At 46.5% G+C, this 15269-nt stretch overlaps 1 protein-coding gene across 1 annotated transcript in view; it reads left to right on the forward strand.

The window, feature by feature from the left end:
- Positions 1 to 4081: 4081 nt before the first annotated feature.
- arhgef39 (Rho guanine nucleotide exchange factor (GEF) 39) overlaps positions 4082 to 15269 on the forward strand; it is a gene marked incomplete at both ends in the record, with an annotated part of 47032 nt that continues 35844 nt past the window's right edge. Inside the window, 4 exons of the mRNA XM_084447707.1 lie at positions 4082 to 4234; positions 5568 to 5662; positions 9431 to 9551; positions 12033 to 12151. Of these exons, the coding sequence (XP_084303833.1) occupies positions 4082 to 4234; positions 5568 to 5662; positions 9431 to 9551; positions 12033 to 12151 (488 nt within the window). The remainder of the gene's footprint in view (positions 4235 to 5567; positions 5663 to 9430; positions 9552 to 12032; positions 12152 to 15269) is intronic.

Genomic DNA, 15269 nt, shown 5'->3' on the forward strand with positions numbered 1-15269 from the left:
TAGAGTAGACTACATAAACAGCTAGGCTAATGTCATAACAGAGTCATCCAGAAACCATGACAGACCCAGACAGGTAAGTATATTCACACCTACAGTAAGACAAGTCTACATTGTCAGCGTGTTTAGAGAACTGACAGCCTAGACGAGTTTCAACAGCAGACTTCTATCATGAGGCTCTTGGCTGATTTCAGGAGAACTCAAACTATCCACAACACTAGATGTCAGTGTTCTCACTACTGTGTTACTGCAGGCAGCATGTTCCTGTTTAGAGAGAGAGAGAGAGAGAGAGAGAGAGAGAGAGAGAGAGAGAGGGGAGGGGGGGGGGGGATATCTGTGGGCAGGAGCACACTGGGACATGATGATTCATATGAAAATAGGAAAGCCATCTTTGCTTTTAAGACCACACTCCTGGTGGGTTTGATGAAATACCAGGGACGTAGGAGCTTGGGCTATAACTGCTCCACACTTCCTGATCACTTTCATCTTATAATTAGCAGAAATTTGCTGAGATGTCTTTTCGTAGCATGAATCATAGCCCGTATTTCCAGCATAGACTCATGCAATAAATTGATGGGCTAATTCTTTATCAAGCAACTCTAATCTAGTGGCAACTCTGATTTATTTCTTAGGCCTACTACACTATTTACTGTTGCATGTGGATTGTGAAACTTCGATCACTCCGCACCAGGAAGAGGGAGTGGTGTCACTTTAGGCGGCCGAGTTTCGATGACGGAGTAGTAAGGTACACTCGTTTTGGTGTATACGGGTGATCTTCGGTCACATGGCATGACCACGCCGACGGGTCCGCCGCCAGATGTCGGATTTAATGCCGCACAGCAGAAACCCGTTGCACCAAGGGACGGCCCGTATCTCCTAAACAAATGTTTTCTACAGTACCCGGAAGAAGAGAAAATAACCGAAAAAGGGCGCTGGTTTTAATTTGAACATAGGACGCTTTCAGGGTGGGCAGTTCGTCTAACCACCAGGATCATCACGTTCACAGTAAGTTACCCACAAAAGAGACTTCTGTTATAAATCGTCTAGTCGTGTGTGACACTGTCAAACAAGTAGGCTACGTTCGCATGCAGACAAGTAACGTTAGGCCTACTCGACAATTCTAACACTGAACGTAATCCGTTGTCGCTCACGTTGTAAAATTGATTCAACTTTTTTAACTTTGTGTAGATAGACATTTATTTATATATATATATATATATATATATATATATATATTATATATTGATTAGTCTTCTTGTTAAGCACAGATAGAGCACCACAGACGGCCCTTAATAGCACCTAATATGCACTGACTGTACAGCTCCTGAGTTATCACGCTGTGGAATATCGGCCCAGTAACTGATGTAATTTACTGTAACGTTAACGTAGCTAAAATGTTATTTTTGTTTAGCTATTCTGTGGACCTTAACTTTTATGCAAAGCATGTCCCAGGGAATGGTCATATTTTTCCATAATCTCCCTCTGCCCTGCTACAGCCAGCTTGACATATGTTTACTGACAACAAGATTCACTGCTGTAGCCAAACCAGGCCAGGTCTAGCCTGGCTTATGTGCTTGGCTGGCTTGTTTCTGTTCAGGACTGGTAGGGCGGAAGCTAGTCATGCCACTGAAATAGCTGTGAATTGAAATGACATGAAATAATGTCTGATAAATTAAGATGGATTGTCGCCTGGACACATCAGTTCCAATGTTTTCAATGCTAATCCTGCACAATAAGAGCGAGATAGCCAGTTAGCTCATGAGCTCACAACAACTAGCAGCAGCTTCCATAACATTAAAGGAGTAGTACAGGGAAAATGCATGTTTAGCCCTGTTTTAAGGTTACTTATGATCATATACAATGGTTCAGATCAAAACGTTGACAAAGCTAGCATTTTCGAGAAAGTTAATAATTGCTCTACCACCGTTTTGGTCATACAATGGATGTGGATGGGCATCTTGAAAAATCATTCAAAAACATGTTAAACTCGATTTCAAAGACAAGAAGCTCACCGAGGGTGTAATTGATGTCCGTTGGTGTTCTGACATCAAATTCACCGCAAAGTATGAATCCTGTAGGGTTTTATTGATCATTTTATGAAATCAATTGACTTGTATTGAAGCGACCGTTGTAAATGTGTAGATCAATCCGTAGAGGGGAATCAGGAAGCGGAACTACTTACGGTAGCTATTGTTATTGTTTATGTTGCTAGGCTACCTAGTTTGCACATGTATCTGCGACTAAATAGTTCTATGCTAAATATTTAAAAAAGCCTTTCCAGATGGACTAGAATCTTACTTTATGGCCAATTATATGTCAGAACGCCAACTAACACTTAGGTGAGTTTCTTGTCTTTGAAATCGAGAGTTTAACATGTTTTTGAATGATTTTTGAAGATGCCCATACATATCCATTGTATGACCAAAACGGTGGTAGAGCAATTATCAACTTTCTCGAAAATGCTAGCTTTGTCAACGTTTTGATCTGAACCATTGTCTATGATCATAAGTAACCTTAAAACAGGACTAAACATGCATTTTCCCTTTACTACTCCTTTAATGGTAGCGGTCGGTGGCTAAAGCAGTTACACTGATGATTCCTGTAACGTTAGCTATTTTGCCGCAATTGGTTCAACTTCTGTTTCTGGATAAAGGTAAGGGATAAACCCAGATAACACAAGTTATCTGGGTACAGTACAGTGAACTCGGGGCAATCTCCTTGCACTCACTGGCGAAGACCGTGGGTCTCTAGCCCACTCGGGCTGAGTTGTGGGATCCTTGGCGTGGATAGTGGCGTGATAGCGAGACTCCGCCCCCTCGGGTCAGAGCTGATCGTGGACAGTTTACCTCTCTCCGGGCCACCCACCTGCCCCCACCAATGAAGACCCTGTGTCTCTAGCCCACTCGAGGGCTGAGTTGTGGGGCCCGTGGTGTGGTGGCGAGACTCCTCCCCCTTGCGTCATATTGGGTTGGGGGCTGTGGACCCCTCTCTGGGCTACCCACCTGCCCCCACCGGTTGCCAAAATGCGCCCGCACACTTAATTGTTTACCAACAGTAAAAGGGTCTATATATAATAGGTAATTACTGAGACACATATTGTAGGTGTAATTTCAAAACGAGTATTTCATATGTTCAATTACTGCACATAAATTCAATAACTGACATTTTTGAACCCACGAGTTTCGTGGGATTTGAACTCGCACGTACAGCATGGCAGATGAGCTCCTTAACCACTAGGCCACCAGAGCTCTTGAAAACCAACGGTGTCATAGTCTTTTGTTTTGATGTTCTGGGACCACTGCCTCTTGTGGTAGCAACATAGAACTGCAGGTCAACAAGGGAACACATAGGGATGTATTAATTGGGAAGGGAGAGAGGGACAACCTGACATTTGCTCTCCATGCTGCGCTGGCTTTCAGCCACGCACAAAAAACCCAGAGTTTTTCACTCGTTATGTTGGCTGACCTATGAAGGCCTACTCTCTCTCTCTCTCTCTCTCTCTCTCTCTCTCTCTCTCTCTCTCTCTCTCTCTCTCTCTCTCTCTCTCTCTCTCTCTCTCTGACTGTGAGTGTGGAAGAAGGGCCCACAGTTTGGCATTGATCAGCAGGCCCTCTTGTTTACAGTGTGTTAGTGGGTGTCTGATGCAAGGCTCTCCCGGGGGAACGGTCGGCGCGGGGGTTAATTGCCGCTAAGCGGGGTCTCTCTGCCCGCTCCGTGGCCCCGGTACTACAGGGGGGATGACACTAATGACGGGGGGAGGTGTGGTGGGGACTCAAGGGGATGGAGGGAGGGAACTAATGACAAGGCAGAGCCTAAAATATCAAATTTTTTAACGTCTGTATATTGTTTTTTCATTAAACAAAGAGTACACACAAGTACATATCATTTAAGAAATAACAACAGTATGAAATCATTACACAGACCAAAAAAAAAAAAAAAAAATACAGAGCATACAGAATAAGTACAGGTCACATTCTAAAAATATCCTCTTAAACAAAAATGCTGTTGATGCTACACCTCGACAGTTCCCCCTGACGTGGCGTCCGGAGCAACCCCCACCTCCTCCACCCCGCCCACCTCGACCATGAGCTTCTCCCCCGGCCCGGGAGGCCCCCAGCCAGGCAGCCGCAGCATCCAGGAGCAGAGGGACCGCTGGGAGAGGAAGCGCACGCGCACCGCCCGCGAGCTGGTCCAGACCGAGCAGCGCTACTGCGAGCAGCTGGAGCTGGTCAACACGGTCAGTCAGCTGAAACAATCCCTACTGTCTGGGAACCAGTAGTGTTGGTCACCACCTGGTGGATGGATGGATGGATGGATGGATGGATGGATGGATGGATAGATAGATAGATATTGATAGATATTGATAGATACTGTAGATATTGATAGATACTGTAGATAGATACTGTAGATATTGACAGATAGATTGATTGATAGACTGATAGATGTATTGATTGATACTGTAGATGGATAGATCGATGGATAGATAGATGGATACTGTGGATAGATTGATACAGTAGATGGATACTATAGAAACTGTAGATAGATACTGTAGATATAGGTACTGTAGATATTGATAGATAGATTGATAGACTGATAGATTGATAGATACTGTAGATAATGTAGATTGATAGATACTGTAGATTGATAGATATTGTAGATGGATTGATAGATAAATACTGTGGATAGATAGATAGATACTGTAGGTAGGTAGATAGACAGACAGACCGACCAGACCACACCTAACAATGCAGACAAGCTGAAGGCCGCTATCAAAGCAACCTGGGCTTCCATAACACCTTAGCAGTGCCACAGTCTGATGGCCTCCAAGCCATGCCGCATTGATGCAGTAATTTGTGCAAAAGGAGCCCTTACCAAGTATTGAGTGCATAAATAAAGATACCTTTCAGAAGGTCAACATTTCTGTATTATAAATACATTTTGATTGGTCTTATGTAATATTCAAATATTTTTAGATACTGAATTTTTGATTTTCATGAGCTGTAATTATCAATATTAAAACCAAAAAGGCTTGAAATATTTCACTTTGTGTAATGAATCTAGAATATTTGAAAGTTTCACTTTTTGGATGGGTAGTTGGATTGAAACTCCCAGTGCAGCCCAGTTTTCAAAATACCGTTTTGGTCGTGTCACCAGCAGATCTATCGCTGATTCATCATACTCTGTACAGTTAACAGTAGGGCTGAATGTCTCGACTATTACATAACCAGTACATTATAATAGTCAACAATCATGTACGTTGTTTTCTATCAGCCTTTTTTTATTCGGTTGATTATTGCAAAATCGTTTTGTTCATGCGCTTGTATGTTTTATGCAGTCTCATGTTTGTCCCCTCTGGTAATCTCCCATTAGATAAATGTACTCCCTCCATGTGGGATGTAATTGAGATGTCTAGTGGTGTAAGCACCCTCTTTTCAAGGCCTGTTTTCTTCCTGTCTCAGGGGTATGCGATGAAAGATGACAGACGCAGCTAAATGAGAGCCTTAAACACACAAATGGCAGAAGAATACTTAATTTTGTCTTCCTCTGCTTCTCTCCATTCTCTTTTTCAGTACTTTGTGGAGATTCTGAAGGCCAAAGGCACCCTCAGGCAAGAAGTTAGAGAAAGCATCTTCAGTTCAATTAAATCCATTCATTCAGTAAACCAGTAAGTACTGTGTCTTCTGAATAATTAACAGAATATTCATGCTGTGTAGAGGTTAGGGGCGACATAAGACGGAAGAGAAAAAAAAACATTAATTGGTCTCTTGCATAAGAATGAAGTTGAGATAAACTCTTTGAGTTTGCCTGGTCTAGTACTGCTTATCTTCACCATTAGAAGGAATCAATGAGATGTAGCTCCAGTCTTGACACTGTCGCCCCTTGTGTCTAGTTATCTCATATCACTTGTAGTTACCTTGAGTGCAGTCATTCATCTTCTGCGTGATCTCCTGAAATGAACACAAACTATTTGTTGTGTCTCTGCAGGCAAGTTGTGTATTAGCAGCACAGTAAATAAACGCGGATAGTTTGAATGGGAGTAATCCATATTTAATGTATCAAATATATCACTCTGACTCAGGCTGGGTTTGGCTGGCTGCAGGGCAGGCGCCTTGTTTTTGGAGTTCTCTCTACTAATTGATGAGACTGACCCCAACGGTGGTTCAACCAGGCCTCTAGGATCCCTGGAGAGGGATGTTCTTTTGGGCTCCATACTGGTGGACTGTTTGTTAGCCTACACCCAAACTGCAGCCTTAGACTTCTAAGAGCTATAGCGCCAAGCTCAGACTTGGAGTGGACCGGACGGTCAGGGTGGTGTGAGGTCACTCAAAGTGTAGCCTTACTTTTAGGAGTGTCTTAAAAGTTTAGTTCTCGTCAGTGGGCACCTTGTTGTATCAGTGGAAGTGTACGGCATATAAAGCTCTTGAGCTATTACTTAATTCACATACGTGGTTGGTTTAAACAGTCAATTGTAAATTGTCGACATGCTTGGCTACATGTGTCCTGACAGTTGCATCAACATTCTTTTATTGGCCGACATGTCGGACGATCGACTATGAACCAAACCACTTATGTGCTGAGCTAGCTAGTAAAATATCTATATTGATGTCCTCAGCCTGAAAACCAGGAGCTTGAACTCATCAGTTGAACCCCAGTGGACGTGTTTTAGGTAGAGTTGAACTGTACAGGTTCCTTTTTTTCTTTCTTTCTATTAATGTAGCGTGCTTATCAGGGAAACTGGATATAGCGCCGTTGATTGTGAATTGTATTCACACACGGTCTAAGTAATGAGAGGCCTTAAGTCCCTAAGCTTCCCATCCACCCCAGGATGACAGGCTTTCTGCTTCAGAGTGTTGGAATGAAGATTGAGGAATGTATTACCAGGCGTGATGTATCAGATAAATTGTTACTTGGTTGCCATAAATCTTCATTATAAGGCCTTTATTGAATCGATGGTTGAGGCATCGTGGCAAGTCCTCCGTTTAGAGCCAGGGAGATGCATCTGTGGTGGACTGATTTAGAGCAATGACTGATAGACTTTTCCTTTTTCCAATAAGTCCCCTGTCTATCATTTGGCATAGAGTGCACAGATGGTGGTTGCAGTTGATGTGGGGATGATGTGCAGGTCTAACGCTGGTACGGTACGGCCGAAAGTGGATAGGAAAGACGCTCCTGACGAACATCTAGTGCAATGTCAGCGTGACAGGCTCAGAGCCCAAAACTACTTGCTGTGTTTATAGTACAAAACACAAGTTTGTTGGATATCAAAGGAATAATACGCATCCCTGATGTGAGGCAGCGGGGCCCACGTCGGAGGTGCGCAGTCCAGTCACTGTCTTTTTGCCTGAGATGGTGAGATTACTTTTAAGCTCCATTCCTGGTCTTTTAGCATTGAGAACACAAGAGCACAGAAACGACACTCGAAACCTATAAGAGCATTCAGTAAGACGCTTGTCAGCCATGCGCAGGCAAATGGCCCTCTGATGTAAAATCACAAATTGTGTGCGTATGTGTGCGCGCGTGCGCATGTGGTGCGTTCCATAGACATTGTATGTTTTGATTGACTTCACTCCATGGTGATGAGCCACTATAATTAATTCTGGTTTAATTAAAGTGTGACTAAAAAGGATATATTTGGATGTATTGATACCCCTGCGGCATTCATCATGGTTACGGCTGTTTATTGAGAGCTGAGACCAGACGTTGGAGGGAGCAACCCAATTATCCCCAACTGTGCCATAACAAACTATGATAACCCACTTGAAAGAGCTGTCACTTTATCGAGTAAGTAGCACAAAATCAAAAACGTATTTGAAAGATGAATACACTGTACCAAAGAAGGTGTCTAGGGGGTTTGTTAATGAGAATAAATGTGATATGAAAACAGATCAAGTAACCTCCCACATGACGGAAGTCTGTCCTTGTCAGCGCTGGAGGGGGAAAAACTGCTACACAAACCAAGTCGTACACTCCTCTTTGACTTCAACAGTGTTCTGCTTTATTGTTTTGTGTGTGTGTGTGTGTGTGTGTGTGTGTGTGTGTGTGTGTGTGCGTTCACGTGTGTGTACACGCAGGCATGCACTGTACGTGTGTGTCTGCTTGAGTGCACGTGTATATGTGAATTATGTACGTACAGTACAGTATGTAAGAGAGAAAGAGTATGTTTGTTTGCTAAGTGTATTCTTACTGCCCCTGGTAACAATAATTAGTATTCCTCTACTCCAGCCCTGCACAAATGAAGCCACACAGGCCCAGGTTATTGTACACACCCCGGATGTCGCAACTGCTAAGAATTAATGTGGATTAACACGACGCAGGAGGAATGCTAATGCTGTCTCTGTCCAGCTCCTGACGGCCAGACAATTTAATTGCCCTGAAAAAAAGTATAAAAAATGTAATTCTTAATTTCATATTTATCATAATAGCCTCTGGCTGTGAAGAGAAAAAAAACGGAAACACTGTTTTTCCCGCCCTTTGCCCTCGTTAGAACTCTCCTGGCTGCTGTGCTAGCTCCTGATTATGAACAGAGGCTACCTTGGCGCGCAACTTCATTAAAATCTATTTAAATCAACTTCAACAGCAAAGTGCTTCTTCTTCCACAGTATAGGAACGTAAAGTCTCTGGGAACATCATTAGAGAGTAGGATCCAGCAACTGTGTGTGCGTGTGCGTGTGTGTGTGTGTGTGTGTGTGGTACTTACTCTTAAGTTTGGATAACAAGCTCCTTCACAAGTGTCAACACCCCCAACCAATTGCCTTCGTGTTCCAGTAATGTGGCTGATGGGCTGAGAGGCTGCTTCGCCTGCTCCTTGATCGACTTGTTTTGTTCCTAGCTTTGGCGGGCTCGTTCGCACTACAAAGTGCCCCTCGCATGGCCTCGGGGTACACGCCACCGCCTGGGTCCCAGTAAATATGTCACCCACTGGGAAAGGCTTACAAACAGCACTCTACTCAGAAACTCCCACATTAACTGGCAAACCATCCTCTGAACTCTGCCTACCCTCCACTAGTTTCTCCAAACATGTGTTCCTTAGACCAAAATGATGTTTCTGGAATCTCGTCGACTCGTTTTATTTGAGCTGCGTTTTCTACTGATGCAGAACATTTGTGTGTTCTTAGGCAGTAATGTGCACTAACTCAAAGTCCAATGTTGCATGACTCAAGGCTAAATGCTCGCTGGGGGATCCTTTGAAAAGAACGTACAAAGAGCCGGCGATGCGGACAGAAACATGCATCTACTTCCGGCAGAGTCTGCTGCGAGAGTGGAAATGAAGGCTATTAACGAGGACTTGATGAAACCATCTGGTCGCCCTGAAAAATGTCACACCAGCCCAATGGAGATATTCTACCAAGGCTGAATGGTACATCTGTTTGCCGTTGCTTGTAGCCAAGTCGTTAAAGCCGTTTTTGTTTGGTCTTCTCATTTTTCCTCACAGGACTTTGCTGGTGCATTTGGAGAACGGTTACTTGGGCAGAGGATTCGAGCAGTTCTGCCCTCAGTTGCATCACTATACCACGTACGTGGACAACATCCAGAATGCCCGGAAGGTTCTCGGGGTAAGACGAGCAGCACCACTTACAAGGTCTTGACCACACACACCTTTATGTCTGATGTGTCAATACTCTTGTCTAAATACTTGTCTAAATATGTGTGTGCGTGTGCGTGTGTGTGCCTGTGTGTGTGTGCGCGTGTGTGCGCGTGCTCGCGCATGGACTCTTCAGGGGCTGACTTCTGTGTATCATCGAGCTAGCACACAACCACTGTCAATATCACTCACAAAAAAAAATATATATATATTTTTTTTTTTTTTCCACTGCATTGCTGAAACAAATTTTCTATACAAGTCAGAACGACCTTTGTGCCAGTATATCATTCATTCTGACCTGCACCATCAGTTTGGGTGTGGACAAACGTCACCGCTAACAACGCGGCCCATCTATATTTAGCTTCTCACAAAATGGAGTCACGTCAGTGATTGGTGGCTGACACCCACGTCTCAGCCGAAGCCCAGCGGCCCCATGAAGCCGTGCCCTCCTCGTCTCATTAGGACTGTCCTCGGCGGGGCTGCCTACTTCACTCGGCCCTAAAGAGTGCAACAGGGAGTGGGCGGCTAATTAGCTCCTCCGCTCATAAAGCACCTGTACCTCAGCGCAGGCATGGATGACTGGGTCGTTGTGACGAGGGGACCACCATAGTGGCGGCTGTGCCTCTCCAGCTCCCCTCTCCCTTCGGCTGGACCGTAGCCTCCAGCCTGTGACCGGCTCCGCGCGTCAAGATGTCACGTGTCCATTGCACGCCTGTTAGGAAAATGTCCCGCGCTCTACGGGTGTTTTAAGATTACCCGTGTGATTTAGTTGTGCGTTCATTCATTAGTGTCTTATGTCATGTGACAATCCGTGCGAAACACTTTATTTTTGTTACAACCTGTTCAAAACAAATACAATATAAGATGGATTAAGCTCATTCGGAAGGTAGGAAGGAGGACGGATCAGCCTAAAAAGATGTGAACGCTACACACAACACCGTGTTAGTCTCTCCCCCACACGCCCCGCGTGCGTCGGAGGAGGGTCGAGGCGTTCGCGGCCGAACCACCGCCTCCTCGCGGCGTCGGCAAACACCTGCTCTTCTCCGCCGGACGACGCCCCGAGCTGCACAGATATTATTGTCTTAATTAAGAGGAAGGCTGTGTCTGCAGCAAATTGACTGATCCCATCGATTAGAGAGCGGGCCGTTGCGAGTTAGCATTGATTCCCCCGCCGGGTCTACACAGCTGTAATTGCCGGAACATGGGGCCCTGTGTTATCCCCGGCTACGTGGGCTAGCTATAGGCTGAATGGGCCCCGCTCCCCTGCTAAGCTAAACAGTGACACTGCCTGGTGCAATGGTGCGACTCCAGTCTCCCGTCTCACAGTCGGCTAACCGGGAGTTGAGTCTGAGGTGTTTTGGTCTGCCGTGTTCTCATATAATATTACCGCTGTCAAGTTGTGAGATAACGTCTTTGAGAATGCTGGTCGGTACATTGGATGTCATTTTGATGGGGGCCTTAGTGCCTTAATAATAATGTGACATTATTACATTCTGAGTAGTTCTATACTGCGTGATACCTGTCAACCCAACAAGGCCTGAATTTTAGAAATACTCGCACGACAGTTTTTCATAACACTAGCTCTCTCTCACTTAATACCAGATTCCTCTCACACTGCGCCCATCAATCCAGTGATTTAGAGTCTAGCTGCTGCTGTGTCCAACTCCAGCTGCCAGAGGCATAATGGCCAACTAAACAGCTGTGCCTGGTGTGAACATCTCTCTCTCTCTCTCTCTCTCTCTCTCTCGCCTGCACACATACACTCACAGCCTCTAACTCTCTCTCTCTCTCTCTCTCTCTCTCTCACAGACACACACACACACACACATTATCACACACACATTCACAGCCTCTCTATCTCTCTCATGCACACACACACACACCTAGCCGCTGAGGTGAGGCAGTATCAGTATGTATTACGCTGCTGTTCTTTATGGGCGAGAGCATGATGAAGAGCCACCTTCACCCCAGCTGTGGCACGTTAAATATGGGAGCCATGTTTGTTTTGATGGCTGACAAGGATGACAAGATAAGACTCCCAACCCCCCCCCCAATCCCCTCCCCCCACCCCCACCCCCCATGCCAGTGTTGACACATAACGTGTGTTGACAAGATTTACAGATGCATATTTAATGACACCGGCAGCTTCTCTCCCCCTGTCACACCGCCAACCAGGAACAGTGAGTGACAGGAAGGTGATTCGCGGGGTTTTGTCAGGGGGGGGGGGGGGGGGGGGGTTGTTGTGTCATGTTCGCCATCCGGAAGACGGGAGCTAATATCATCAGTGGAGAGATGGAGATATGCATGATGAAGCAAAATGTTGTAACGCACATACACACACACATGCACACACATATACAGTACGCACACACGCATACCTTATTCCTTTACCATAGATAGACACTCGGAGTCACCAGGAGCTCATTTATCAGTTTGTCTCTTTGGTTCTCAGGTACATCTGAAGAAGAACAAGGCCTTCAGACGTTTCAAGAAGCTGCAGGAGGCCAGGCCCGAGTTCCACAACTGCAGGCTGGAGGACCTTCTCCCACTGCCCCTCCAGCGCATCCAACAGTACGTCTCTCTGTCCATGAAGACACACCACATCTCATACTGTACCCAACAGTACGTCTCTCTGTCCATGAAGTCACACCACATCTCATACCGTACCCAACAGAACGTCTCTCTGTCCATGAAGACGCACCACATCCCATACCGTACCCAACAGTACGTCTCTGTCCATGAAGACACACCACATCTCATACCGTACCCAACAGTACGTCTCTGTCCATGAAGACACACCACATCTCATACCGTACCCAACAGTACGTCTCTGTCCATGAAGTCACACCACATCTCATACCGTACCCAACAGTACGTCTCTCTGTCCATGAAGACACACCACATCTCATACTGTACCCAACAGTACGTCTCTCTGTCCATGAAGACACACCACATCTCATACCGTACCCAACAGTACGTCTCTGTCCATGAAGACACACCACATCCCATACCGTACCCCCCTCCTCCCCATAACTCAAACTCCCTCAAAGTGATTTGAGAGATGTGTGATTAGGCGTCGTGTGGACCGGATCGGGACCGCTGTTCGGTAGCGGGGAGCACTCGTCGTCAAGACGGGTCATGAGTACTCTCTCCACGCTCCACTTCTCCTCCTCTTGTTTTTTTCTTTTTCGTTGTTTTTTGTTAGTTCAACCCGCCGGGCCGTGGAACGGAGGGCGGCTGTGACAGATGTAATTATTACTGGATGCAGCGTCCGTGTACAGTAAGCGCTCCAAGAACTGTCAGAATCCCGCCCCCCCCCCCCTCCCCTCCCCTTCTCATAAAAAGCCCCCACCCTTATTCCGCAGGCTGTAATTTCATGCGGTCTTGATCTCCCTCGTTAATTAGTGCAACGCAAAGAGAGACGGGCCACAACGCGCTCACGGTACCCGATGCCGCGGATACGGTGACACGGGTTTATCGAGACGGTCGCGCGCGTCTTAATTAGTCCGTCTCGTCTCTCTCTCTCTCGTCGCGCGGTCGCTGTGGCTCCTCGCACGCGCTGTTGTCAATCCGTCACGTGCAACAGGAAATGATACTCTTCGTCTTCTCGTCTCGGGGAAGGTTTATGCCTGCGCGCGTCCGTGGAGGGGGCTTTGTCTGACTAACTTGAGCCGTTCCTGCCTCTCTTCCCTTTGGGGTGGTGGGTCGTGGCTAGAAGGGGTACAGCTACGGCCGGTGTAGAAGGAGGGCAAAGGCTAGTTCCCATAAACGCAGAGGCCATTTAGGGGTAAAGTAGGGTTAGGTTTAGGGTTAGGTTAAAGGTTAAGGTTAGGCTTATGTATAGGGTTGGGTTAAGGTTAGGGCTTAGGGTTGGGGCTAGGCTTTGACCGGTCTCTGCATTTATGGGAACTACTGTAGCCTACAGTAGCTGTAGCCCATCCCGCTAGCTGTACCACGACCCAACACACGTTGTACGTTGTACACCGCCTTCACATTCAGCCCAGACGGACGTGTAAAAGCCGCCCCCCCAACCCGCACCCCCTCGCCAGCGCAGCTCCCGTCTTCCTCATCGATCCTCGCTCCTCCTCTTCCTCCCCGCTGAAACCCTGGAGGGCCCCAGGGACGACCCTAATTGTATGATGATCTTAAGTGGCGCAGCCCGAGTGTCCCGGATAATCATGGCGTGCGGCCGGCGCCTCACCCCCCCACCCCCGGCGCCGCGGGGGAATAGCAGGAAATTGTTGTCACTTATCACCGCTCAAGGATGATGGATGGCGACCAGGGGGGCGCGGAGTGTGGCGGCACGAGGTGCTGCAGAGGGGGAGAAATAAAATCATTGCCTTTATTAAGTGGCATTCACCAGCGCTGGCTGTCCCCCCCCCCCACCGCCACCCAAGTTCGCCATTATGACAGCGACAGGGTCAGGGAGGTGATTGTGACGGTAAATAGCAAAACTCCTCTCTCTCTCTCTCTCTCTCTCTCTCTCTCTCTCTCTTCGTCATGATTGGCCGCGCCAACACCAATAATAGAGGTGTAGCTGCAGCACGGAGCACAGCGCAGGACCTTGGGATGCAGCCGCTTCCAGACGAGCACCATTTTGTACACCGTAAAGGGAGGGCGAGGCACTCGCGGGGCTATTGCGACGCCCGTAGCCCGAGCAACGCGCAGGAGATGGTGGGGGTCGTTACCGCGGCTCTCTTACACTGAGAGCAGGGAAATTGGCTAGATACTGTATGAGAACCGGCTAGATACTGTAGGAGAACCGGCTAGATACTGTAGGAGAACCGGCTAGATACTGTAGGAGAACCGGCTAGATACTGTAGGAGAACCGGCTAGATACTGTAGGAGAACCGACCATGCTCGCCTTTGTTCCGGATGTGTGAGCGCCGGCTCTGAGATTACTCATGCGTTAGGGCGGGACCTGAGATGGTCCCATCATCTTCCAAGTTCCTGTTCCCGTCGGCGTCTTTTGACAAATGGTCATCTTACTGATAAATGACTTTAGCAGTCCTGTGAAGGGACCACCATAGCTTAACTCACTCCGATTTTTTTCTTGGTTCACTCACTGTTAAGGAGTTGTGGTAATTAAAGCAATGTGTATTTGTCCCTCGAGTCAATAGTTTTGTTTTTATTTAATTTTTTATTGCAGTTCTTTGGAAGTTACGCGTTGACATTTTTTAGATTAATTTGTGTGTCCTCTCAGCATTATGGCTTAAAGCTGTTGCAGTAAAATTGTGATTGACCTTGGGGAAGGGACGATCTGAGATGGCCCAACACACCTCTCATTTGGATTCTGTAGTTTGATTCTCTTGGTCAGTTCTATATTTTAATTGACGAGTCATTTGCAACCTGGTAAGAACTTTAACTCTTTTAGAACATAATAGGTCCCCACAAAGTAAAGGATTCAACGATAGTTGGACTTAAAAAATGATGGTATAAAAACTCAAATGAACCCCCATCAGACTGTCCTCATGTTTTATTTGTCACTCACTCACTCACTCACTCACTCACTCACTGACTGACTGACTGACTGACTGACTGACTGACATGACATGACATGACACCAGCCAACTTAAAGTCCCCCTTCAGCCATCGCCAATGATCTCAATCAATCAACTACATAATAGCTAACTTGTAAATGAGTATGTGCATAGTTCCAGACACTAAGTCTCATAATATCCACTTCGCT

This window comes from Borostomias antarcticus (genome assembly GCF_949987555.1).
Source record: "Borostomias antarcticus genome assembly, chromosome: 13".
NCBI classification, from domain to species: Eukaryota; Metazoa; Chordata; class Actinopteri; order Stomiiformes; family Stomiidae; genus Borostomias; species Borostomias antarcticus.